At 43.9% G+C, this 27,993-nt stretch overlaps 1 protein-coding gene across 3 annotated transcripts in view; it reads left to right on the top strand.

Annotated features, from left to right (window-relative positions):
- The window catches only part of Cyria (CYFIP related Rac1 interactor A), a 95,594-nt gene that overhangs the window by 50,190 nt on the left and 17,411 nt on the right, over window positions 1-27,993 (top strand). For all 3 annotated transcript variants that reach the window (XM_070025022.1, XM_070025020.1, XM_070025021.1), the window contains one exon: window positions 14,928-15,007. In XM_070025022.1, the coding sequence (XP_069881123.1) occupies window positions 14,938-15,007 (70 nt within the window). In that variant the 5' untranslated portion in view covers window positions 14,928-14,937. The remainder of the gene's footprint in view (window positions 1-14,927; window positions 15,008-27,993) is intronic.

Raw genomic sequence — 27,993 nt, 5'->3', positions numbered from 1 at the left:
ACTTCAGAAATCAGTCGAAGGGATGGGAGAGGATGCTTAGCCAAGGGGCCGCCATTAATTCGCTTTTCCTTCTTAAAAACTATGGTTCCATCTGGCCAACTGCTCAAGACTAATGATTTGAAAGGAGAAATTATCTACATTAAGGAAGTGCTGCTTACTCTAACTGTGAGTCAAGCATGTTTACTACTGAGAGGAAAATATTCAATGCTGCAGTGAATCCTCGGCTTTGTCCTTTCTCCAAGCTTCTATTTTGTACGAAGAACCTACCTGAGAGATGACAACGCCCCTTAGTGGACAAAGTACTGAACTGCAAGCTCTTGCTTTGAATCTCTCCATTGTAGCTGGAAGGCGAGCTATAATTACTATGTAACTGTGTCAGTGTTGGGGCTTGAATTCAGGACCTGAGTGCTGTCCCTTAGTTTTTTTTGCTCACAGTTTGTGCTCTATCATTTGAGCCATACCTCCACTTCTGGCTTTTTTCTCCGGTTAATCAGAGATAAGGGTCTCACAAACTTTCCTCAAACCAAGCAGGCTTCAAACAATGATCCTCAGATCTCAGCCTCCTGAGTAGCTAGGATTATAGGCATGAGCCCATGGGGACCCAGATAGAGTTAGTCTTCAAAACCTCTAAACCACTAGCCAGCCTTTGAGGGTGAGAATTAAGTGAGGTTGGTGTGCGGTACTTAGCAAAGCATTGAGTATGGAGCCCTCTGATCCTTAGCTCTTGATCAACTTCAGTGGAGGCCTGGGTGCTGGCAGATGAATGAAGGTAGTAACTTTTAAGTCAGTGAAATTTCAGTGTCAGGGCTCTGGTGTGGATTAAGGGGATGGGAGAGGACACCCTCACCTTGGACAGAGCTGTCACTACTGTCCAGCTTCCCTAGACCTGAAGATGCAAAGTAACACTTGTGTAAAGGCACTGGGCTCCTTCAGCCTGAGTTTGCTTAAGATGAGCATCCATAAATGAATCCACGTCAGCTGGGTGAGAAGACATTGCCCTTTGCCACACCTGTCACACCCTGACATTGGATTTTGTTCTCATGGCTTGTCTTCCCAAAATTGACTGGCAGGGGCAGAGGTCAGAGCCCATGAAGAAATGGTTCCGAGCTCCTCCTGCTGAAAATGAGTCATTTCATCCTAGTGGCAGGAAGCAAGTTCTTCTTGGTTTCTGTTCCTTCGAGGAGTTAAATTGTGCATCATTGAGAATGTATTTGGCTTTCCTTAATGATTCAAATTTTCTCCCTTTTAACCTTGAAGCCTGGCATAGGATCTCTGACTCCTTCATATATCTAACACTACTATGTATTTATCTAACTAGGTGTGAACATGATAAAAACAAGTGTTTATTCTCATCTCTCTCCTTTCCTCCACCCTTCCTCTCTCCTTTTCCCTTCCTTCATTTCCTTTCCTCCCTCCCTTCCTCCCTCCATCCCTCCTTTCTTTCCTTCCTCTCTCTTCCCTCCGTCCTTTCCCCCTTCCTCCTTTTCTCCTGTTTCTTTCCCTCCTCTCTTCCTTCTTTCATTCTTCTGCTCACTCACTTTTCACCTTTTCTAGTCCCCCCTTCCCTTCCCTTGTTCTCTCTTTCTAAGTGATTGTCTGGAAGGATCTTGCGCAGGACATGCGCACACCACCTCTGGTCCACTTGTTCTCTCATTTTTCCAATAAGCACTCATTCCCTGCTGTAGACATGTGCATAATCTGGACATAAGCAGGTTCAAATTCCCATCCTGGGAGTGCTCATGTAGAAGAGCGGCGAGGCTGGAAGGAAAGCAGGAGTGACTAGGAATGCAGAAATGCCCTGCAGAAGAGGACTATGGGGCCCGCAAAGGCATGGAGGGCAGGGCTGGGACAGGCATCATGGCCTGGCAGGGAACTGCCTTCAGAGCTTTCAAAACCCCACAGGAAAACGGGTCCAGTCACTTCATCTCAAGCAGAAGACTCGGATGGGCCAACACATCTCACAGCCCAGCCTGTGACTGCTGTGGTTCCAAGGGACATCCCCACCCATCCCACCCAAGGTCAGAGATCTCAGCTGGGCTGAAAGCAAAGAGCCGAGGCTCCCCTGTGCAGCTCAGGGGTTCACCCATGGATAGACGGATAGATATTCATGAGGAGTCTCCCCCCTTCTTTGTCTCCATCCCCAATCCCTTTATACATTCTTTCAGCCCAGATTTGCCACCTCCTTTTGTGAACCCCTTTCCTCAAAGACACAGAAAATGGTGCCCAGAAGAGTCTATTCCATTAGAATCATATTTGAATTTAGCTTCTCACTCTTCCTGCCAGTGGGTGTTTGATTTAGCTCTGGTCTCTGTAATTAACAAATGGAAATGAATGTATTCCTTTGACTGTTTGACAATTTCATGTCCATACCAACGTCTGTGTTAGGAATGCATGGGGCAGGGATTAAGACCTGTCCACAAGTAGTACATCAGACACGCGTGCATATTACTTTAGTGTGTGTGTGTGTGTGTGTGTGTGTGTGTGTGTGTGTGTGTGTGTGTGTGTGTGTGTGTATGCTATCCCTCAGCTTTTGTGCTCAAGGCTAGTACTGCTCTGCCACTTTCAGCCACAGCTCCATTTCCTGCTGTTTGGTAGTTAATTGGAGATAGGAATTTCATGGATTTTTCTGCCTGGGCTGGCTTTGAAACTCAGTCCTCAGATCTCAGCCTCTAGAATAGCTGGGATTATAGGTGTGAGCCATAATTACCCAGTTGTGTGTTATATTTACAGAAAACACCTGCAGGATGTGCAGGGGTTGATACTGGAAGAAGGAAGCGGCTGGTCTTACTTCAGGGCCATAGCAAGTGTGGGGAGAGATGGCAGATTTGGGTGAAGATCGATTTAAATGCAAGATCTGATATGAATAGATTGAGAACAGAACAAGGCCAATAGGCTTTTTTTAAATTTATGATTCCTGGAAGTTTTGGAAAGATTCTAACTTATTCCAACTAGGTATTGTCGTTTCCTGGGAGATGTAAGTAGCTTCTAAGGCCTTGGGATCTCTATTAATGTGATGTGGTCATCTCATGGAATATTTTTGAATGCCAGTGGACATGGCTTTTGGTAATTGGAAAGCATCTTCAACTTAATACCTGAATGTTATCATTTTACTGTTCATGTAATTCCATGATACATGATATCCCATGAAATGAGCTCTGGGGTTGGGGATGTGGAAGGTATTCGATTGCTTCTAGAATCCAAGGTGAAGGATCCTGGGTTAAATAAGTTCATATTAGCCTCTGGGGAACAGATTAAGCCAGGCTATAGTAGGTGTTCGGGCCTTCCTTACAGAGTATATGAAAAATGATTTTATTTACTTCTCCTGATTCCGTTTATGACACTTGATGACTAATATGTACAAAAAGCCTCAGAGAAACTTCTCTTTAGCAATGCACTCATTCCCGTGATTTCAGAGTGAATTCTTTCCTCCCAGAGATGAACTCTCCAGGATGCATCTATTTGACTATGGCCAGCTTGAGTACACCCTGTGCCTTGGAAAGGGCCGCAGTTGTACCATCCTGCCTTGGCTATAGAATTTGAACTCCAGACAGCATGAGGGAGCAGGCCCAGGGATGCTCTGTGGAGATGCTCTTCATGGGCTGTTTTGCATCTTAAACCCACGTGGCATCAGAATTCTATTTAGCTTAGCTCCAGGTTTTACCTTGAGTCGCTTGAGTCTGTATTTGGGCATTGGATCAGACCTAGAATGCTGGCCCAGGAAGGACTTTTCCTTGATCTTTTAACCCCAGCCTGGTCTTGTTGATAACAGACAATGAGGATGAAACTTGAAGCCAGGGGTGACTTTCCCCATGGTTTCCTTGAAAAGTACTGAAGTGACATTCTGGGGTTGAGCCTGTGGCTCCCTGCACATGCCAGCTTCAGAGCCACGGAGATCCTTCATGTCCCTCAGGCCAGGGATTCACAGCAGACGTTTAACTGACTCATGGTGTTAAGTCACATTTCTGCGCAGGAGGATCCCCACTCCCTGCTTCCTAAATAGTCCATCCTTAGCCAGTCATCCTGGCCTTCTCTCCCTTTATTGCTCCCTGAAGCACGCCTTCTGTTTTATCGTTTGCTGCTGTCCTTCATGAAAACTAGATGCACTGACCATGCGTTTGTTTCCCTCTCCCTTGAATGACCCCTTTTCTCTCCCACTCTTACCTGGATCAGTCTTCTTCTATTTTATTCAAGCCCATTTCCCATTCTGACTCATGTAGCTAGCTTCCCTTGCCTCCTTTACACTGATTTGCCCCTAGAAATGTTCCTAACAGCACACAGTTCAACGCCCCAGCCATTTCATGCAGGGTGTGCCTGCAGCCTACCCCTCTGTCCTCAGTGGTAACTACGAGTAATGGCTCTGGAGCATCAGATGAGTGGAAAATGGCAGTGACTTAGAGTCTTCTGGGATGGACAGAGTTCACTTCACACGGCAGCTGGCTGCTCGCTGAGTAATCTTGGGCAAGCTACTCCCCTTGGATCCATCTGCTTCCTAGTAAATCAGAGACCAGAATAGTGCTTTCCCTTGCGGGTTAAATTGGGTAGCATGGGTGAAGTTTTTAGTACATTGCCTCTCACAGAATACACACACATACACACATACACACACAGTGTAGACTATTATTATACAGCTCCTCAAGTAAAGACTAAGTACTCAATGTCATGCCTACAAGCCATGTGCTATCTGCCAAACCCTCGCAGTACTATCCAGGTTACACAAGTAAAGATGGAGACAAATCTGACTGCAGCACAATCTGACCAGAGAGTTTGTGTGTGTGTGTGTGTGTGTGTGTGTGTGTGTGTGTGTGTGTGTGTGTGTGTGTGTGTGTGTGTGTGTGTGTGTGTGTGTGTGGAACATATCAGGAAGACCTGAGGATTTCCCTTTTTCTGTGATATGGAGGTGCTCTCAAAGAGTCATGGGAGTGTCTTCATAAATAAAAGTCTCCCTTCCTTCCCCGGTGTATGTGTTATCTACATGTGTGTGCATGTGGAGCTGTTCCTAGGTGCCGGGCCCTATGTGCTAGAAGCGGAGGATGCATATACTGCCGGGGATAGACAGCAAAAGGAAATACAGACTGTCTAGGTCACCCTAGTACTATTTTGGATGCAGTTCTATTTTGGACAACTTAGGTTGAGTTCCACTGAAAAAATAAAGAGAGGCATAAATATATTGAAGCAAAGCGTTTCAGGCAGAAGGACTAGTACATGCAAAAGACCCACAAAAGAAATATGTAATAAACTCAAGAAGGAAACAAATGTACTGGCCACGGTGGCTGGAGCAGAGCGCAGGTGCGGGAGTTGTGGGAGGTGAACAGTGAAGGTCTTAATGATTGTGATGGAGGCCTTTTGTCTTAGTGACCTGGGAGGTCTTTGGAAGGATGGAAGTGAAGAAGGGATGGGAAGCAGCATCAAAAACATCTCTGCAGCTGCTGGACAGACAGCCAACTGCTGGGAGTAGGCAAAAGCCAAAAAGGGAAATATGTCTTGGAAACTCCTAAAAACACTCTCCAGTCCAATGATGGTTCTGACAATGGCTCCGTCTGGGATCCTGGAGGAGAGAGTGAGAAATGATTGATTCATACTTTAGAGGAAGCTGATAGCATCTGTTGACTTGGATAGATGGGATATGAAGAAAGACAAGAGGTTAACATAGAACTTCTGATGTACATTTTTTTGAAATATGGTGTTGTCTGTCCTTTATTGACCAGTGAAGGGGTAGATTTTGAAGGAAAAAGCTTAATCTTTAATTATGGATGTGTGAAGTTCGAGGTGTGTATTACAAATCAAGTTGCCAATTGCATATGAGAATGTAGTCTCAAAGGGAAAGAGGACATAGTAAAAAATAGAAAGTAGGATGTTGTCAGGTATATATACTTTAGGATTGTACTTAAAGCCAACAGATATTCATAGTTGCATAGGGTGAAGGAATTCTCTGTTTCTATTTCCAAAAGGACAAAACTGAGCCCAGAAGAGGGTGTGTGTGTGTGTGTGTGTGTGTGTGTGTGTGTGTGTGTGTGTGTGTGTGTGTGTGTGTGTGTGTGTGTGTGTGTGTGTGTGTGTGTGTGTGTGTGTGCGTGTGTGCTGGTAATGGGCTTGAACTTAGGGCTTCACACCCTTACTTAGCTTTCTTCCTCATGGCCTGCAGTCTACCACATCTCCAGCCTGACATTATGTCAGCTAAGCGGAGATAGAGTCCCACAGACTTCTTTTCTTTCCTGGCTTGCTTTGAACTGTGATCCTCAGGTCTCACCCTCCTGAGTAGCTAGGATAATAGGAGTGAGCCTCAAGTACACAAGGCCATTTTTTTTTGGTATCAGGTCTTGACTTCAGGGCCTCTCTCTCACTCAATTTGCATGCACAGCTGGCATTCCACTACTTGAGCCTCTGGACCCCATTTATATGTCTGGCTAGTTGTACACATTGTTTCATATTTCTAAAATGCCTCCTGGCAGGAGTTGGAATGATTCCTGTTTCACTCATAATGAAGCTCAGACTTGGGAAGGTTTAGTGAACGTCCTTTGTCTTGGTTAAGGATGTCTGGTTGGAAAATGGCTGATCTGAGATTTCACTCTTGCTCTTTGTGACTCCAAAAGTTCATGTTCTATTACTACACAGAACACCAGCAACCAGATTCACCATCCCCATTCAAGAAATCCAACAGAGCAATCTGTCACAATTTAGTTGAGAATTTCTACCAGCTCACCCCCCACCCCAACCAACATCAAATCGAACCTATCCTAATGTGGGACATTAGTGATTCCAGGTGACACAACAAATCAAAGGACACATGGTCACCATGTACGCCTTTCTGCCCACAATATGTAATTGTGGCAAAGGACTAACACCAGGGTTGGTCCCTTTGAGCAGCACTGTGGAGATGAGGCATCAGGACAGTAAGCACAGTTACGACATAAACACTGGATGAAGTTTAAGTGTGGACTACCAATAGTGTTTGTTCAGCATTGGTCATGGCAGACACAGTTTAGGCATAGCCAAATAAGTGGTGTGGATTCCATCTAGAATCTGTGAACTGAGAAATAAAATGCATTGCTGAAGGTCCTTCATGTGACTCTTGATAATTGCAGTTAGATTCAGAGTTCCTAATCCCAAAGTCGGACTCTAGAAAAAGAAGGATGTGTCCTTTCTGGGTATCTCGATTTGCTTTATTATCTCAGTATTCCTCTCATGCAGTTCCAGCGATGACCAGGAGAGGGTAGCATGCTCTGCATTTCTGTAGCACACCCTGCCTGAAGCCATGTTGAATGAGCAAATGTCTGCAAAGGAGGCTGTGAGATCTAAAAGTCTCCTTGGCAGGAAATCCACGAGGAGCACGACGGGGTTGTGCAAACAGCCTTACAATGTCTGATTGTGTGCCTGCCCTCGGCTCCTCCCAAGTCGCCCACAGTGCTCTGTTGTTTTTGTTTTGTTTTGTTTTAGGTTTTTCTTGGGGGCGGGGGGGGGGATAAGGAGGCTCTGTGGACTCCTGCACCTTGTCATGTGAAGGCAGTGAGCTGTGTTTGTCATAAATGAGCTCTTGTATGATTAATAGCCATGAAAAGGAGCCCAGAGCAACCATTCAGCACTCAGCTTCCCTTCCTCACTGAGAAGGTGGTCCAGAGCCAGCTCCCTTCCCTCAGTCCATAGCAACTGTGCAGAATTGCTTGCCGAAAGGAAAATAACTTGTTCGCATTGTGGTTGCAGTTTTGTTCGTGCAAGGTAGAGGGCGCAGGTTGCTAGAATTCGTTGTTGGGGAAGCAGGGGTCTTACTGCGAGCCAGAGAGGACACTAGCTTCCTTACCTACATTCTCTTACCAACTGAAATGGAAATAATGTGGTTTGATTAAGATAGCTCAGATTCTTATTCCTGCAGAGTCTCAAACATGCTGTTTCCACTAAATGAATTGTGTGTGCATGTGTGTGTGTGCATGCGTGCTCGCCTAAATGAATTGTATGTGCGTGGGGGGGGGGAGGTGCATGCGTGCTGATCCTTGGGCTTGAACTCGGGGCCTGGCACTGTCCCTAAGCTTTTAAGGCTAGTGCTCTACCACTTGAGCCACACCTCCACTTCCAGCTTTTTTGGTGCCTAATTAGTGATAAGAGTCTCATGGACTTTCCTGCCTGGGTTGGCTTTAAACCTCTGTCCTCAGATCTCAGACTCCCAAGTAACTAGGATTAAAGGCATGAACCACCTGCACCTGGCTCTTTCTTTCTTGAGAGTGCCTGAGTCCATATTCCACTCACTTCCACTCACTTGTCTTGCTGTTTGATTATCTATAAGATGAAAATTGTGACTCAAAAACCGATGGAGAATTTTCCTTCCTGAGCTTCTGTGTACATCTCCTGGAAATATGGCAGATTTACAAAATAGTCTGGGAACCCAAACAGCAACAACAAAAAGGGGCAAGCCATCCAAAATGCTTCTTTTGAGACAGACTTATTGTCCACACCTGCTCCTCACTGCAACTGTTTTTCTCTACTCAGTTTGTTTATAGGCAGCATCTGTGTGGTTATTGCTATTTGACTTTCCAGTGCATTTCAGAGAACTCCAGGGCAGACTGAGGTCTCAGCCCTGAGCTTGGTGCTTGGGTGAGGTGAAGAGTGGTCAGGAGTGTTTGAGGTCTGGAATATTCTGTGAAGAAGTAAGATGAAGTCCCTGGAAGAATCCACAGGAAAAAATAAAAAAGGTTGTTGCTACTTCTGTGGGGGGGTCAGAAGGAGGTTTCTAGGAGGATTGCTGATTGGTTTTGTTGACAGACAGGATGGCAACAGGCCAAAAGGGAAAAGGCATCCTAGGAAAAGCAGAAAGCGGCAGATCCCGTGACATAGCCTTATTCTTTCTTGACTAAAGCACAGAGTTCAGAAAGGACAAAGCATGAAAAGAAGCATCCAGACAGATGTGAAGGCCTTGAATGCCACCTTCAAAGCTTGGAGGCATTGCACTAAAATGCACCATCTGCCCGCTTTGCCAACTCTGGGTCCTGCTTGCCTTATGTTGTTTGATTCAGCCCCTCATACTCACTTCACCTCCCAGCATCTGACTGCCAGCTTGCCCTCATCCACCTTCTGGTCCCAGGCTTAGGTCAGTGGTCAGCGCAGGTCACTTGGGGTTCAAGGCAAGGCTTTCCTGTTAAGATGGTGATTCTTTGGACAGAATGAATGCAAGAGATGTGGTGAAGTTGTTCAGCCTTCCTTGGCCTTCCACACTTCATGTTCTTAGCATGTGAAATCACTTTGGGGGATTTAGGCAGACAGACAGACCGACAGACAGACAGATAAATAGAGATTTAGATAGATAAATAGGCAGATAGATATTGATATGACTTGATATCTACCTACAGACTGTTTCTTTTAATGCTTTGCTATGTCCGTTCCAAAGCTGCCTTTAGTACCCTAGTGGGGCCTAGTTTAAGAATATTCAACATCTGAAAGCCTTGAGTTACAAACCAAGCCAGCCCATGGCCCTGGGCTGAGTGAATTCTTTAGGGGGCCTTTCATTCTCAGGAACCTTTCTGGCAGTACTTCATCTCTCTGTATCTTGACCTGATAGGTCGTATTTCCCTGCCTGACAGAGAAATATGGAAAGGGGCAGAAAAGCTTCAAGAACAGATGTGTGACACAGCTGTTCACAGAATGAAAGCCAGACAGAGATAAGGAGAAGGCATCCTCTTTTTTGTGTGTGTTGTATTATGAAATAAAAGGAATGGGAGAGATTTAATCCATCAGCATGTATTTCCTAGGTGACATTTCCTGTGACATGCTCAGAGCCTAGTGAATGATCCCAGAAACCAGACATCCTCAGAGAGAGAGAGAGAGAGAGAGAGAGAGAGAGAGAGAGAGAGAGAGAGAGTGTTGGGGGGAGGGGAATAGGAGGACACAGACACACTAGAGATTAGAATCAACTGAACCAAGGAGAAGAGTCAGAAGAAGGGGATGGGGGAAGGTGAGGAGGTGTGTAAAGTTAAACTTTGCAGAGAGACTCTGACATAACGCGGTGTGACGGGTGGAGAACTCTCAGCCGCTGCTCAGGTTTCTGCATAATCAGATCCATCACGAGGAGGGAAGCGGATACACATGCGGAAGGTGGTATCAAGGCCACAAAAGTGGCCATGGTAAATTTGCTGAGATGCAATGGTACAGGCCATCAATAATCTTGGGATGCCCCCTTTGGAAGCTCCACTCTCTGAGGAAGAAAATCCTGGCTGTCCTTTGTGTAGATCCTTGAGAAAGAACTCTGGAGGAAGGTTAGCAATCCAGATGAACGGGCTGTCTATGTAAACCCACCACATATGCATGATCAGAGCAGCTCAAGTTTCAGGTGACTTCTCGAGGCTCTTTGTCATTGTTAGACTGAAGTCAGAGCCATCCAAGAGGGCAGGAATAGTTTACGCAGCATAATACAGTAAGTGAATGGCTTTTCCAAGACTAGAGTGTGGGCCATGGGGGCCATCTTGCTCCACCTGTAGCATTTCTTCTGCTTGGCGATCTGGCAGAATTGGCCTGCGTGGGGTGGGGCTGCGAGCCTTCCTAGGTCAACAGCAGACCTTGCAAATGGTTTCTTGAGAACCACGTCCTTGACTTCACAAGTACAAGTGAACAGATTCACCCATCATTTGTGCGGTGGGCTGGTTCAGAGCACAGTCTCAGGCTGACTCTTGACATATGGTCTGACATTTGAAATGGAGAACACCCTGCCTTTCACTCACAGAAACGAATCTAACACAGCCCTTGTTTCCTGGAGACATTCTGCTGCTGGAATATGGCTATTTGTAGAGAAATTAGCAGAGATGAGCTAATAATCTATTTTAGAAAACTGAACTCAGATCTTGAAAGGGCTATTTTAAACCTGCCCTTAATTGTTCAATTCCATAATGGCCTCTTGGTATTTTTCTTTTGAGAACTGCCATGGGTAGGCTTCCAACTGTCTAGCAATGAGTATTCCACAGAGGAGGCCACGCCCTTCTGGGGAACACACCACAGCATCAATGACGGATGAGACTATCCAGAGTACACTCAGTTGTGGTGCTAAAATGTTTTTTGAAAACATTTTTAGCCATTCACTCATTTTTAGTGTCAGATGGAAGTGTCTAATAAACTCACATCACTTTGGTTGTCTTCGTCTATTCTGGAATGAAATCATCTGTGGGAATCTTGGCCACATGTATAACAGGAACGGAAAACCTCATGACTAGCACATAAAAGACAGACAGGCAACTGACATGTAGCCCAGCCCAGCTATCGACCATCGCTGATCTGGCTTAGCATATTCAGCCTCCTGGAATGTACATGTTGATCTACATCATTCCGCTGGTGCAAAAAAAGTAACTGGTATCACTTATATAGTAGCTTATATCATTTATGTAGTCGTTTATGTAGAGTTTTGATGTGTAGTTCTTTGTGTTGTTCCTAGTATTGCATACACCCTTTCTTCTGTTGGGAAGTATTTTTGTTTGCTATCTGTTTTGTATCTTATATAGTATAGGATGATTAGTAACTGGACGCTGGTAGATTGCTTTGTTTTTTATTCTAAATAGTAAACAGATCTTCAATGGACTCAGTAGTTATCGTAAAAACAATGACTGTGTGTGGGCAGTCTGAATATTAGATCATTCAGGTTGGGCTCCTTTTTCCAGGGGTAATCCTTGGAGGCCAATTCTCAGAGCAAAACCAGGGGTGTCCTGGCCATACAGGACAGTGTGAGTGTGGTGAAATGACCACAATGACCTTGAAGCCTCCAGGGTTACTGAAGCTTCCCTCATGACTACTAAATGCCAAACCTTGCATAGCAGCTCCAAAATCTATTGTCTCGATCACTCTCCTGAAATAGTAGCCAGACACCAGAAACATTCTTAAAACCAAAATTGGACTGCTTAGCTCCAGTCTAGCTGGGGAAGTTGTAGGGAGGAAAGGAACTCTCTTTTCTCTGACCCCTATAGGTTCAACAACTAAGTCTTCTGAGCAAACTGACAATGGATGGGTCAGCAGGGGAGAAGGCTTGGGGGCCACCGTAGTGTGAAACTGAAGCTGGGCTCGAGGGTTGAAGCTTGAATACTCTTTGATGGAAGCGAGAGAGGGAAGTGGGCCTCCCAGGCCATTTTAGAGGAAATGTGTTTTTAGGAGAGGTGGATGGGCCTGAAGAATAGACAGCAGGCTGGAGACAGTGTTGCCCTGGGTACTAAGTTTGGGGTCAACCATACTCTTCCTTCTTGCCAGTTAATCCCATAGAGGATCTGGCCTTAGTCAGAGAAGGGAACTTTCCAGAAAGCCCCTTTCTGTGTATGAGGACAGAGTGTGAGAGATGGGAGCAGGGAGGGTGTGGAGAGGGTGAGACTTCAGTGCTCCTGCAGCTCCATGCCCTTGGCAGGTTGGTGCACGCTTTGGGCTATTGGTTTCTGGCTTGCTTTAAGAGTCTCTATAGCAGTTCTGTAGCACTTGCCTGCAATGCCATGTTATACCATTTTCAACTCTCTCCTTTAAAAAAAAATAGTAGAGCTGGACGCCGGTGGCTCAAGCCTGTCATCCTAGCTACTCAGGAGGCTGAGATCTGAGGATCGTGGTTCAAAGCCAGCCTGAGCAGGAAAGTCTGTGAGACTCTTATCTCCAATAAACCACCAGAAAACTGGAAGTGGTGTTGTGGCTTAAGTGGAAGAGCTCTAGCCTTGAGCTGAAGGACAGCATTCAGGCCCAGAGTTTAAGCCCCATAACTGACACAAAAAAAAAAAAAAAAGTGATACTTGGATTTGAACTCAGCTTCAAGTTTGCTACCACTTGTCCCATACCTCCAGGCCTTTATCCTGTTGGCAATTCTGAAATAGGATCTGCTGTCTAGGCCAACCTAGACAGCAGCCTTCTTGTTTATGCTTCTCACCCTAGCTGAAATGGCAGACATGTAATACCACACCTAGCTTGTTCTGTTGGGAAGGGGTCTGGAATTCCAATCCTCCGCATCCCAGTCTACCACATAGCAGGGGATGGCTGAGGGAGCACCACTGTGCCCAGATATTGGTTTAGATGGTTTTTCATCTTTCTTCTTTATTTTTCTGGGCAGGCTGTGAACAGCAACCCTACTGATCTCCACCTCTTAAGACACTGGCACATTTTATATTTTCATCTGATTAGTCCTCACAACTTGATAAAATAGGTACTTTTCACAAACTCATTTTACAGATGAGGACTCAGAGACCTAAGAGAGATGAAGTAACTTGCCCTGAAGAGCAGAGGCAGTGGGTGCAGAGCTGGGATTATGAGTGAGCATTTTGCCAGGTGCTGGTGGCTCATACTTATAACCCTAGCTACTCAGGAGGCTGAGATCTGAGTATCCACATCTGAAGCCAGCCCAGGAACGAAAGTCCATGGGACTCTTATTGCAATCAAAAAGCTGGAAATGGAGCGGTGGCTCAAGTGGTAAAGCACTAGCTTTGAGCTAAACAGCAGCACAAAGACAGTATCCGGATCCTGAGTTCAAGTCCCAGGACCAGTACAATAAAAGAAAGAGAAGGAAGGAGGGAAGGATGGTAGGAAGGAAGGAAGGAGAAGGAAGTAGGCACTGTGCATAGAGTAAACAACCTCTTTTCCTAATTCCACATTAGTGCAATCTCCCATGAGGATGCCTGCCTGTGAGCGAGTGTTTTCTCAGTGGGAGACTGTGGAGACTAGATGGCACTAATTGATGCATATTCTGAGGAAAAACCATGTCCTCTGTGCATCCTTCCCTCGCCATACCTTTCTTGCAGCACTGTATTCCTTTATGGAATACATCCTTAGTGGAAAACTGTAGCCTCTCTTTGCCCTTGTACTTGCCCCACGATTCTTCACATGGATCCCAGGCAAAAATGAGTCATCTGAGCCACGAGAGTTCACCTATGGCGGTTAGAGGAAGGCTCAGCCCCTCTTTGCCACTCCATAAATATGTGGACATGAATAAATGGGTGAAAGTCCATTTCATGTGCAGGCTTAAGAGCATAGAAAGTTTGTTGTTTACTTAAAAAAAGAGAGAAAAACCTTGCATTTAATCTCAGCTTTTATTTTTAGTAGAGACTGCAGGTATGAAAGAAGGTTACATTTCCCTGTTGACTGCTGCTCCTCTGAGTGTCTTTTTGATACTATGCCTTTTCATTTTTTCTTTCATAAAGTGCCCAATGTCTTTACCAACGAAATGCCAAGTTATGAGAGCCTTTAACTTGCCTAGGATCGTGTTCTGAGAAATCCTATCTCCTATACACATCAAAAGGAATCCCCAAGCCCCTGAATCTGTGGGTTCAGTATTCTGTTTCTGTCTGTTGAGGGGAAAGCTGGGAGAAAATGAGGGAGAGAATGACACTGTTGAAAAAGAAATGTACTCCTTACCCGACTTACGTAATGGTAACCTCTCAGTACGTCACCTTTACAATAAACTTTAAACAAATTAACCTTTCTGAGGAGGTTTATTAATAATACCCTCTGTCATGCTTGTCTGTTCAGAGGACCTCTTCTATATTAATGGATAGGAAACAAAGGTAACCTGAGATATCTAGCTATAAGGATTCTGAAGATGAGTAATGGGGAAAGGGAAGCACTTGGTAGAATATGCTAACACTTCACTTCCGGTAACCAAGTACCAGATTCTGTCCATAGGATGCTCATTGGTTCATCATTTTGTAGAGAACCAGAAGACAAACAGTGCATGTGTGTTCTCCACAGAGACTTTTGGCCATTTTCATCATTGTTGTTCTTTAGACAATGTTTTAGGTCATATGTCTCTAAAGTTTAGTGAGCCCCCACCTCAAAGATACTTTTTCTCTCACCAGTTCAGAAATCGACTACAAGGTGTCCTGTCATCTCTACAGCTGCCTTCTTTCTGGTCCTCAGAGGTTCAGAGAGCTCCCACGATATTCATGTGAGTCTGTGTTTTTAATATTCCTAATGGCTATTTTGTTTTGTGTTGCCTTTCTTAGGTTTGCTGGGATGGGAAACCTGCTTAAAGTCCTGACCAGGGAAATTGAGAACTATCCACATTTTTTCCTGGATTTTGAAAGTAAGTGCGCAAATTTATTACAATGAAATAATGGAAAACTTTCATTTTCTCTATAGCTAATTCATTAGGAGGTGATAACAATTGTTATATGCTATATCAGCCACGTTCAATTGAAATTCTACATTTCTTTTTTGAGATTATTTTTAAAATCATTTTTATTCTCTTCCTTTCCCAGATTTGTAGAAATTGAATGGAGAGTCTTTTCCATTTCTTTCTTTGGTTTTAGAAGTGATCAGCCTTGATAGGCCTAAGACACATCATGATAGAGGTTTTTTAAATTTTTTAAATGAATTAATTTCTTACATTCGAAAGAAAAATAACAAATGTTAATTTTCACAGAATAATGTAAAATATCTCTGACTATGGAAGAAAAAGAGTGATTGATACCAGATACAAAGCTTATAGATTTTTTTCCAGTTATCTCCAGCTCTTTGTTTCTGTTTTCAGGACTGAGTTTTAAAGTCAGGATCTCAATGGCACTCTACCATTTGAGCCAGGTCCCCAGGCATTTTGCTGTTAGTTGGTTTCAGTTGGTTTAATATTTTACCAGGGCTGGCCTTAAAACACACTTGCAACCCTCCTATCTCTAGCTCCTGAGCGTCTGGCATGGCAAGTGTGTGCCACTGCACCTGGATCCTCTCTCCTATTCTTTATGTAGTTTATGATTGTTTAAAACTATTTCAGGATTTAGCGATATGATTACACCCTTTATCCAAAAGATTGTCTTCTCTACAAAAATCATTAAACTTTCTTCTGAGTGAAAATAGCTTAGAAAGCATGACTGTATAAGCACAGAGGTTCCTGTTTGGTTTGTTTGTTTTGCCAGTCCTGGGGTTTGAACTCAGTGCCTGAGCGTTGTTCCTGAGCCTCTTTCTGCTCAAGGCTAGCGATCTACCACTTGAGTCAGAGCACCACTTCCGGAGTTTTATGAGTTTATTGTTTATTGGAGATATGAGTTTTATAGTTTATTGGAGATAAGAGTCTCACAGACTTTCCTGCTTGGGCTGGCTTTGAACTGCTATCCTTGGATCTCAGCCTCCTGAGTAGCTAGGATTATAGTCATGAGCCACACCGGTGCCTGGCTTGGTTTATTTTTTGATTGAGTATATGCACAAATGAGTGACATGTTTATGTTTGTTAAAACTAAGCTTGTACTTCCCTTTTTACTCTTGTGTCTTCTCCTTTTTTAAATTTTAATTCTAGAATAGCAAGCCTAGCTGAATATCTTCTTTTAATTCTCACATCTAGGCAGGGACTGGTGTCTCACACCTGTAATCCCAGCTAATTGTTTGGCTGAGAATGGAATGAAGCTCCAGACATGCCTGGCTAAAAAAGGCTACCAGACTCAGTCTTCTCAGAAGGAAGCTGGAGGTGGTAGGTCATGCTTGTAGTCCCAGCAATGGTGGGAAGCCTGAAGTAGGCCGATCACAGTTCAGGCCTGTGCTTGTGTAGGAAGTGAGACTCTATCCCAAAAATAGCCAATGAAAACCAGGAATGGTGGCTCAGCAGTAAGAATGCCAGCCTAGCAAGTGGGAGGCACCGAAGTCAAAGGCCAGTACCACCCAAAAACAAAAAACAAAAAGGGAGAAGAGCTGGCACAAATAGACTAAAACTTCTAACAATGGTTTGCCACATAAGTGCCGGGAGGTCTTCTCCACGTGAACTAAGCTGAAGACTCAGGGTGAACAAGTTGACACACAAGCACGTAGACTCAGTGCCCTTGGTATATTTAAACTAGACACTGGAAGTGTCCCCACAGCTCATACATTTAGAAAAATAAAAATCTAGATCATGGTCACTGTGAGATGCTGCATTGCTGTCTTCACTCGGTGTCGCCGTTGTCATTCATGATGTTGTGATTTGGCTTGGTTCAGCATAAATGTCAGGTAAGGACTCAAGAGCCTGATTGATTTGCTACGTTAAAATCAAAGATTGAAAGAAAATATCAACCTGGGAGTTGAGAAAAGTATGTAAAAGTCTATTTCTTTTCCCAAGGAGAAAAGGCGAAGGGAATTAGTTCCCTTAGGTTCCTAAGGAGAACTGTATCCCACGGAGACTCTGGGCAGGCACTGTGCTAGGCCGAAGTTCCATGATGGGTTAGGAGGTTGAGATGGGAACACAGGTCTATGTCTCCTCTCCCCCGCCATGCTGCGCACACCTTCCTCAAAGTACACACCATCATTCAATTCCTGACTAGAAGTGTGTTTGTTATCTACAAAGACACACCCAATTTCAGCTTTCTGGTTCAAAAAAATCCTCTTTGTAATGGAGCTTTTCAAGAAACAATGTTGGCAGGCTGCAGAGAGAGGGAAGTGGGGAGGGGAGCATGATTTCCTCTGAGTCTGGACATTTCAGCTCAACTCAGTGAGGCAGAGTTGTGTATAATTATCACATCCTCAGAGGCTACATGATGAGCCTGGTGGCTCATTCCTGTAAGCCTAGCTACTCAGGATGCTGAGATCTGAGGATCTGAGCAAAGCCAGCCTAGGCAGACAAATTCAGGAGACTCTTAACTCTAATGAACCAGCAAAATGCTGGAAGTAGAGGTATGGTTCAGGTGGTAGAACACCGACCTTGAATGAAAAATCTAAGCAACAGCACAAGACCCTGATTTCAAACCCCAGTACTAGAACACATATGTGCACATGTACACACACACACACACACACACACACACACACACACACACACACACACACACACAATGAAATAACAGTGTTGAAAGCAGTCGTTGCCTAAGGAAGCCTCAAGCTAGAATAGAGAACAGAATAGATAGTTGAAGATAAAGTAAATTCGGGGTTTTAACAGAGGCATCTGTAGCAGAGAGTGAAGAAGGAAAGAGAATGTAGCTATCTAGCTGTTAGAAATGGAAGGCTATGGAAGGAATTGGAAAGCTCTTCTTACAACAGGTGGCATTCTGAATGGACTCTAAAGAATGAGTTAGTTTTTAGAAGCAGAAAGGGGAAGAGGACTTTTTCAACAAATGGAGACAGGATGATTAAGGGCATAGAGACTGGACTAGGAAGAGCTTGCTTGAAGAACAGCAAGAAGTACAATTTTGACAGAGTACCAAATGTCTGGTGAGAAGAAATAGGGGCAGAGTGGAAGGCTGGCTTGGGTTAGACCATGGCCGGTTCTCCCTGCATTGCTCAGGGCTAGAAGGAAGTCATTGTGATTGATTGCTACATAGAAGAGCAAGAATCCCTGTGGGAAAGTGAGGTAGTAGACAGGATCCATGAAGATGAGAATGAGTTATGTCTATGATTGCAAGGGCTTGGGGAAGCAGAAGATCTGGGGAGGAGGTTACATCGTGGAGATAAGAGGTCTACGCACTGAAGTTCCAGAAGGCTTGAACCCTCCTTGGTTTATGTGATCCAGTACTTTGCCCCACATTGAACAGCACCACACGAGCCTCAGTAAGACATAGGTCATGTGGAAGAATAACAGAGGGGGTAACTAAACCCAGCAGTCCAAGAGCTCAGAAGGAGGCAGGACACATGGATTCAGACACCACAATGCACTTAGAAAAGATCAAGCTTAAAAGGACGATGATCTTGCTGGATGCTGGTGGCTCACACCTATAATCCTAGGCAGTCAGGAGGATGAGACTTGAGGATCATGGTTTGAAGCCAACACAGGCAGACAAATCCAAGAAACTCTTATCTCCAATCAATCAACTAGCATAAAGCAAAACACTAGAAGTGGAAATATAGCTCAAATGGTAGAACTCAATTTTGTTTGTTTGGGGTTTTTTTTGGTGGTCATGGGGCTTGAACGCTGGGCCTGGGCACTGTCCCTCAGCTCTTCAGCTCGAGGCTAGTTGCTCTCCCACTTGAGCCACAGCACCACTTCTGGCTTTTTCTGTGTATGTGGTGCTGAAGAATCGAACCCAGGGCTTCATGTATGTGAAGCAAGCACTCTATCACTGAGCCACCTGCCCAGCAACTCAGGGTTGTTGCTTTTTTTAATTGCTGTTTTTGTTTTTGGTCTGACACCAGGACTCAAACTCACTGTCTGATGCTTTCACTCTACCACCCAAGCCATACTTCCAACCCCTGAACCTAGTTTTGAGCACAAAAATTAAAAGAAGAAGCCAAACAAGAGCACAATGCCCTGAGTTTAATACCAACACCAAGAAAAGCTGGGGTGGGGGGGTGATCAGTTGGACAGTAAGTGTCACTGAGAAAGCTTTGGATTTGCACACGGAGGCTGGGTGGTAAAGAGTTAAGGCGTGTGGGGTCGAGGGAGGAAGGAAGCCTGGAAGCGTGTAGTAATAGCTTAAGTGAATTTGGCACCTCTGCTTTCAGTGTTGAATATTCTTTTTGAAGTCAGTGATGGGATATAATTGAACTGGGTCTAATAGATATAATTTAAGCTAGGTCAAAACACAACACAAAATTAGACACATCTGTCCTTAGGTTTTCTAGTTGCAATAATACCATTCAAATTCCTGTTGACCTTTGAAGTGAATTCCGTACGTTCTGCTTACACTTTTCCACAACCATTTTGCATCTTTTTTCATCCCCCTACTTTTTTTTCTTTTTCTTTCTTTGCTGCTTTGCCGTGTCTTCATTTCTCCTCTGACGGCTGGGAGACAGGAGAGAAAAGAATACATTAATTCAACTCTCCCCATTCTTTCTTCTTTCTCTTTTCTTTTCCTCTTTTTTCTCTTCCTCCCTCTCCCTTAGTGGTACAGAGAATTGAAGTCAGAGCCTTGTTTGCTAGGCAAGTATTCTTCCATACGAATCACTAGTTTTCAGATAGGATCTGGAGTTTTTTATGTGACAAGATCACAGGAGTGCATAGCCATACCCTGCTTATTTTCTGATATGGGGTCTCTTAGGCCATTTTCTTTGGCCTGGCCTTGAACCCAATCCTCTCTATCTCTGCTTCCATAGTAGCAGGCGTTACAGGCATATGCATGCTCAAAAACACTCCCCATTTTTTCATGAGTGTTGACTTGAAAGACAGTGTGTTACTGAAGCCATGCTAAGGGCTACTCAGCCACACTCAGCAGTGTGGTACACCATGTGGGCAACAGGCATTGGCTTTCCAGACAAGTAGCTTAGTGACTCCCTGAGAGAAATGATTATGAGAAACATCTGGAGAGTCTTCCTTTTATATATAGACCTCACCTCCAAACTCTCATTCAGTGATCTAGTTCCACAAGAATTGGCTCTTTTGCACATTTGCCAGTGCTTCTTTCTGATGATCACCTAGTTTGATCACCATCTTTAGCATTCAGTGACACACTGCCCCTGCCAGAGCGTGGGGGTCTGGGAGGTTAAACCAGGCAGCCTCCTGAATTGCATGATCCAAATCTTGGAGTGGAAGTTCTCCAAGACAGTAGCAGTTCAAGCCAGACATGTGGTAATCCCAGAACTCAAGAGATAGAAACAGGAAGATCACAGAGCTGAGGCCAGTCTAGTCTAGATAGTGAGGGCCTATCTCAAGAAAATAATAGCTAAAATCCATGAAATCTCAAATCATAGCTCAAATTATAACACAAATATCTTTGGCCTGGTGCTGGTGGCTCATGCCTATAACCCTAGCTACTCTGGAGGCTGAGATCTGAGGATAGTGATTCAAAGCCAGCCAAGGAAGAAAAGTCTATGAGCTTCTTATCTACAATTAACCACGAGAGAACCAGAAGTGACACTGTGGTTCAAGTGGTAGAGTACTGGCCTTGAGGTGAACAGCTGAGGGACAGTGCCCATGCCCAGAGTTCAAGCCCCACGGCTGACTAAAAAACTATATATATTTGTGTGCATATATATATATACATAGGTAGATATATATGTATACATATATATACATATAACTTTGAGCCTCAAATAACCTGAAGGATGGCATCCTTAGGAGAGGAGTCTCAAGGAGTAAATCCTCCAAACCACTACTGAACTTTTTAACCAAACAAATACCAGGAAGTGGGAACATGTTTGAGTCGGGGAGGGTAATGGGGGGGGGGCAGAGGGAGGGGAGGCAAACAAATGGAGGATGAGCAAATGCAGTCATTATGTTCAATGTAACTTATGGAAAAATTGAACCACAGAAATTGAGGATAGGGAGGGGAGGGGGAAAAGTGAGAGAGAACCGCGGGAGGGATGGCACTAATCAGGAGGCCTTACACTCGTATCCTGACTTAGGGAATTGTAACCTCTTTGTGCAATTACTTAATAATAACGTTTTAAAGTCCCTAAACCTATTCAAGAGCATTTCACTTTAAAGAGACTTTTTTTTCCAACCAGTACACAATTTATCTATCAGATTCCTTTAAGATCCAAATACACATTTCTCCAATGAAGATAAATGAATATCTACATTGTCCACATGAATAAGATGTTTCCTAGCCTAAAGCAAGGGAGAAATGTGAATCAAAACCACCTGAGCTAGTCCCTACCACACACACACACACACACACACTATGCTTGTGTTCATCAAAAGAGAAATGCCAACGAGCATTGGTGGGACTATGAAGAAATCAGAATCCTCTTACACTGCTTGGAGGAAAGCAAGATGGTGGATCTGATTTGGAAAACAGTCTGAAAGTTGCTTAAAGGGCTAAACCTTATGTTACCGTTTGACATAGCTTTTCCATTCCTCTGGATAAGCTCAATAAAAATAAAAATATATGTCCACATGACAACGTGTATGTGACTAACCCTTGGAGCACTATTCAAGATGGACCAATAAAATGTGATACAACTTTTCAGCCGAGTCTTATAGAGCAATACAAGGAATGAAGTTAGTGTGACGTGGGACAACACAGATCAGCCTTGAAATCATTATGCTAAGTCACAAAGACCCCATGTGGATTCCGTGGATAGGAATTGTGTAGAACAGGCTAATCTGTTGAGACAGGGAGTACATTCCTTGTTGATCTATACCTCACAGATATGGTTGACCTGTCACTCACTGGACACAGTATTTTCCTGCTTTGGTTCCTATGGTAAATGTAGTCTACTCATGATCATCCCTGGACTCCTTCTCCTAAGGGTAGATGGGCACTGTTTCATCCTCATCTAAGAAGTGCAATGCCAGCGTGTTTATCTGAGTTCTCTCGTGTACCTTCAGGCAGGCCCAAGGCCCCAAACCTAGGGTGTCTTTCTATGTGTTTGTTCCTGCTTTCAATTTTTCTTGTTAGCATTGGGTGACATTTCCTGGGAAAAATGCTGGCAAGTAGATACAGATTCCCTTTTTGCCCGGGAGTCCCCGGGGCCTCTCGGCTTTCAGGCCAGCTCAAGCACCGCCTCTTAAACTCTGAGAATATCTCAGCTGTTCTCTTCTTATCTACATGTGTGGTAGCTTTGTCTTCTTACCCCTTCTCTGCCAAACCTGAAAGCACCTATGCCCACCTCTCCCAGCACCTTTTGGACGACTTTGCAACCTCAGCTCCCTTACCTGAAAATTTGCAGACGTTTTCCTCATTATCTAATTTACCATGTACATTGTTAGATGGATGATAAGATTCTTTGTGATTTTTTTTTGCATCTTTTTATCGTTAATATGAAAACTGGTTGCATAAACCACAGGTTTATGCCTGACAAAATTAGTTCTTTTGTATTCTGTCCCAGAGTACATATTGAAATCACCCAGATTTTCTCAAAACGAATGTAGCAAGTTTGAGGGCTAATCAAGATGGAAACAAATCCATATAATTTATCTGATGACTTTTTCTTTAAATAAAAGAAAAAACAACTGTGATGCTTACCAGGAGATCCGACTTCGTATCAGCTGTTTAAGTATGCGATGCACTGGCATTAATAATAGTCAGACTGTGGTACAGTATATTCTAGAACTTACTCGTCTTGCATATGTAGACCTCTGTGCCTGTGACTCATTGATTTGTGTCTCCCCACGTCCCCTCTCCAAAGACTCTGCATCCCTGACTTACTTTTAAAACTGTTCTAGATGTAGTTAACCCTTGATGATATTATGCTAAGTATAAGCAAGTCACAGAAGAACACTGATTCACTCTGTCAAGATTGGAAACGTTCTTTAGAAGAACGTGGCTAAATACAGTAGGAGCATGAAGAACAACAGCGGTGTGAGGAAGGGAAGTTATTACGGAAATTCTATCATCTCCGCATCATTGCACTTACCCAAACGCTGCAGTCTCCTGTTGTTTGGAGCGAGGGGTTGAGTTAGGCTAGCCTGCCATCTGGAAGCTTCCGCTCACTCAGGACAGTGTCCTGCCAGTACTAATCTTTTCATCCATTGGAACTCTGCTAACAGTATCTTCACACCTGCAACGGTGTCCAGAGGATGCTGGGAAAATCTTGGAGGAGAGACCGGATATCAGAAAATACCAATAACCCGATGTCTTTTCAAGTTAGTATGCTCTCTCAAGCAAAATAAAAAACATAAAAGAAAAACTTGAATTGACCTGGGAAGGCTTATTGATGGTGTCGTGGCTGTTTGGTGACAAAGATGCCTGAAGCTTCAAGCCCTTTGGCTTTGTCAGTACTTTAACCTATGTCAATGTCCTCCTCACTCTGACCTCAGAGTGAAAAGCACACAGAACTGGGGCCCAGGTGGGTGAACTGGTTTTCCTTGAGTACTGATACTCAGCCAGTGACAAGTTGGCAATAGGATTCCATCTCAAATCCCCATCCTCACAATTCCATCCTTACAATGTTATCCCCATCATGGGTCCCAATACAGTGAGAGAAATACACCACTCCTAAAGTCCTTCACCCTCCCACCCCCTTTCTGTCCCTAGTGTAATCTTTCCAAGGAAAGAGCTTGGGGCTCTGCTGTGTAGTGACCGAGATCTTGTACAAATAAACATGTCAGCCCTGCCCACTTAAATTTTCCAATGGAACCTTTCCAGCACTGTGCTATTTCCCTAGGCGGCTTGTGTTCTGCTATAAATCATTCCCATTTTACATCCCCCAAATGTTAATAATAGATAATTATTTATGTTTCCTAGTTGATCCTGAAGTGGAAATGGGGAGGGGGCATCAGGAAGTGGGTGGGACAGAAAGGCTGCAGATTTAATTTATGGCTTTGACAAGTCCTTTCTGCTGGGCCTTCCTCCAGTGTTTATCCTGCAGTCACTGGTCACAAAAGTAGCTATATATCTTCTTGATGAAACACCAGGTTTCCTTCAGAACCAAAGACATCTCATAAATTTTGTCTTCTCCTTCGATTAGTTGGGCCTCTGGCAGAGTCTCCACACAGTCCCAAATAGGCTATTAGGAGAGCCTGCTGCCTTTGAAGACTGGATGAGTCTTGGTCTGATCGGCACAGACAAGAGCCCTTTGATTTGACAGCCCCTCTTCAGTATGAGCCTTGCTCTTGTTCCCTTTGGTAGGCTCTTTCTTGACAAAATGCAAGCCACCTTCTTCATGTCCATTAGCACCCTAGAATGCCAAACATTCTACCTTGACCAAATATCAGAGTCCTTAGCAGCTAAACTTTCACCTTGATTCCTGGGATACCAGAATGTTAACAGTCAATATTCACCATCAGCAGCAACTGGAGCCAAAGGCGGGTCAATACATTCCCTCCAAATGATATTAATAGTGTATCTTCATTGATAAGAGAACAGTTTTTTTCTATTACAGATTGTAGACACTCAGAATTTAGTGAGTTCTCCACAATCAATATATGAACACAAGGTCACGGTGTCCACAATGCATTTTCCTACTTTTCCACAATAGCAGATCTAGAATAGGCCTTAAATCATTGCCCGGCTAATGGCCAGGATATACTTGTTTCAGGGCAACTAGAAGTATTGGTTTCTGAAATTGCCTGTGTAAATCACAGGAATTTTAACAGCTCCATTGTGAGATGGGCAGATCCTTGCTTTGTGTAACCATTCTGTTCCATTTCAATGAAATAATTGGCAATGATTAGAAGTTTAGAGTGCAGTTCTCAGAGGAAACATTACAGAAGAATTCATATTCACTGGTTACAACTGGAAATACAGGCCCACTGTCATCATTTGAACATTGCTGTGTGTGTCTGTGTGTCTGTGTGTGTGTGTGCGTGTGTGTGTGTCTGTGTCTGTGCATGTGCCTGCATTATGTACATGCTGTGTCACCTTCAGTGAAAGGTTGATCTTATGGTAAATATAGAACAGCAAAGCCTAGAGTTCAGAGCTCCCATTCACTTAACAAATGCTTTCAGAGGTTGTTGGTTAAATATAGTAAAATTACTTTAACCACTAATTTTTCAGGGTCCCTTTCAAGATGTCATTTTTTGACATCTTGAAAACACAGTAAATTTTTGTTTTAAATGTGGCCAACAACTGAATCTGAATGTAGAAAATGCCAAAAGTATAGACCCCAAAGCTTCTCAGGGGTTGTTCTGGAGAACAAAAATTGTCATAGTTTTAGGATTACAAGAGTAAACCTAGTGCTGCTTTTCACCTGCCAGACAGAACAGTGCTCCACAGTGTGTCATCCCTACTGAGGAGATAGGGAAGCCAGAGATGAGCGATGTTGATGTTGATGAAATGTCAATAACCCAGGTGATTGCAGACAAATACAGATCTCTTAATGGCAGTGGTAAGGGATGTTAACGGTATAGAAAGCCATCTGGGGAGATGGGAGAGGAGGGAAGAGGGGAGCGACTGCTTCTCTGCACCCATTGTTCTTTGTCGCTTAGTCAATTTCCTCAATGAGGCATTGATTGAGCGCATGTTTGTTGAGTGTCTCCCATGGGTAGGACATCACAGGGGCATGGAGGACAAGAATACAGACACTGCCTCCAAAGATCTAGGAATTCAAAAGGAGCAAAGAGAAACCATCACAAAACACAACGTGGAAGGTATCTTTCAATCATTTCTCCAGCTGCTTATTCGGCAAAACTTTCTTGAGCATGTACTATGTACCTGGCACTGAAAATGCAACGTCTCCTGAAACAAATATGGCCAGAGTCTTACATCTTAGTGGATCAAATCCTCATTTATTAGTTTTGATTGTTTCATTGGGAAATGAGATAAATCATGGACCTCCATAAACATTTGGACCATTGTTGAATGACACCTTGGATTACACACGCCTTTTTCATTTGAAAAGTGAAACAGAGAGACAGACACTAGAGCTTCTCCCAGCTGTCACTCTCCATTTGGGACATTGGCGCCACTTGTGACTTAAATCCCCTGAGAATCTTCTGCATTCTGGCTCAGAAGGCAGGGCTTGGCTGTGCTGTTGGCACAAAGGACCTAATTATCTACTGGGAGAGGATGTGACTGTAGTTCTGTGACAGGGAAGGCGGAAGAAATCAGGTATCCCATAAGACTAACAAATGGTGGAAGAAAATGAGCCAACACATTTCTAAGCCCAGATGAAAGAGAGAACGATGGATTGGGTTTCTCCCACCATCTCCTACCACTGCTAAACAGGACCACACGAGAAAATTTTTAATGGGATACCAGGAAATCTGCCAAAAGAAACAATTTCCCAGAGAAGGAGGCTGGGGACTGAGGGTCCTGTTTCACAGATCCTTGGCTTCCAGGAGGGCAGGATGTGACCCTGGGTGTGTGATGTAAGATGTTCACCACCACCCCCGCCCCAAGTCCACCTCCTCTGGGATAGAAGTGACACCATACGCCTAACTCCTTGTGGTCACATAAATGACCGTGTTGATTTGTTTCCAAAAGTGTCACCCCCACCTCAGATAGAGAAAGGAGCTACCTGCTTCCATCCTCAGAACCACTGCATGGACATCCTGTTGAAGAACTTATTTTTAAAGCACTTCAGAAAGTCTTCCATGAAAAAAAAAGCAAAGTCTGCTGTGAAATCTTTCCCCTTTTGTGTTTAAGTGACCATCAACAGGATGTTTTATTTTGGTTTTGCCATCTCTCCTCTCCCAGCCCACTTAGTTTTAATTCTGTTCCATCTGAAACTTTTCAAGTGGTAATTTGCAAAGATGAGGCCATGTGACAGCTGAGATCAGAAGACTTCTATCCTGGCATCCCGTATTTCTTCCTTTCACAGGCTATCGGGTAATTACATTCAATAGTCTGAACTCTTGCTTTTCTTCTTCTCCAAATAAATATCTCTTGAGGAAATTATCTTTGTTTAGCTTGTGATTTTTTGATACATTCATCAAAGGGTGAAAGGATTTGAATTAATGAGGGGTTGATTTTTATTTGTTTGCTAACCTCTTTGATTTGTACTCTTTTTTCCTGCTTCTTTTTTCTTCTCTGATATCATTCCCACTCATTTCCATTGAAATGCTTGCTGAACTTAGAAGCTTCCTGGCCTGTGGCTTTCTACATTTAAGACACGTATGGTATATTGAGAAAGGTTTGGGAAAGCACGGAAGGATAAAAATAAGATGTGAGTCATCTTATGAGTAAGATCATACCTGAGAAAACATATCCAGTGTGTTTGGAAAACGAATCAAGGGGTACAGAGCTAATGGGGCCAAACAGTTCTTTTCCTCCTTTAGTTTCCTGCGCTAGCCTGTGTTTTCTGTCCTTGACCGATCTTTTCCCTCTTCCTAGTCCAGCTCTGCTTAACTCAGTCTCCAGCCTTTGTCTGCACAGTACCATCTTGGTGGATGTACTTCTTTTCATTACCTCTGGTCCAGTCCCATCCAGACTGCATTTAACTTCTCTACTCTTCCCCAACTACCCTCTTCATTTCCTGAGCCCTGGTGTGCATGAGCTTCATTATGACCCCATTTCCTAGTTGAAATCCTTCCATCTCTAGAAAATAGAGTTTGCAAAGTGTCTGGATAGCCAATAGGACTAATAAGTCTTCTACACACACCCCCTCCCTCTCTTTTGAGAATTGCCATGCAGTGATTCATGTCACTCTTCCTTCTCCCAGGAAAGTGTATGAATTTCTTAGGCAAGACCAGGTAAATAAAGTAATCTAAGAACCAGCGAGCATCATCCCTCAAGAGTCTGGCTTGAAGCCTCTGGTTTAGGCAGTGAGAAAGAGTCGTCATCTTGGCCATCTGCCTTCTTACAGTGCTTGGCCTAGCTGGACCCTTTGTCATTAAGGCCACTGCCCACTTCGTTACCT

Source organism: Dipodomys merriami, unplaced genomic scaffold (assembly GCF_024711535.1).
Source record: "Dipodomys merriami isolate MVZ:Mamm:240054 unplaced genomic scaffold, mDipMer1.0.p SCAF_17, whole genome shotgun sequence".
Taxonomy (NCBI): domain Eukaryota; kingdom Metazoa; phylum Chordata; class Mammalia; order Rodentia; family Heteromyidae; genus Dipodomys; species Dipodomys merriami.
The sequence above is the reverse complement of the archived record's forward strand: the minus strand, read 5'-3'. Positions and strand labels throughout refer to the sequence as shown.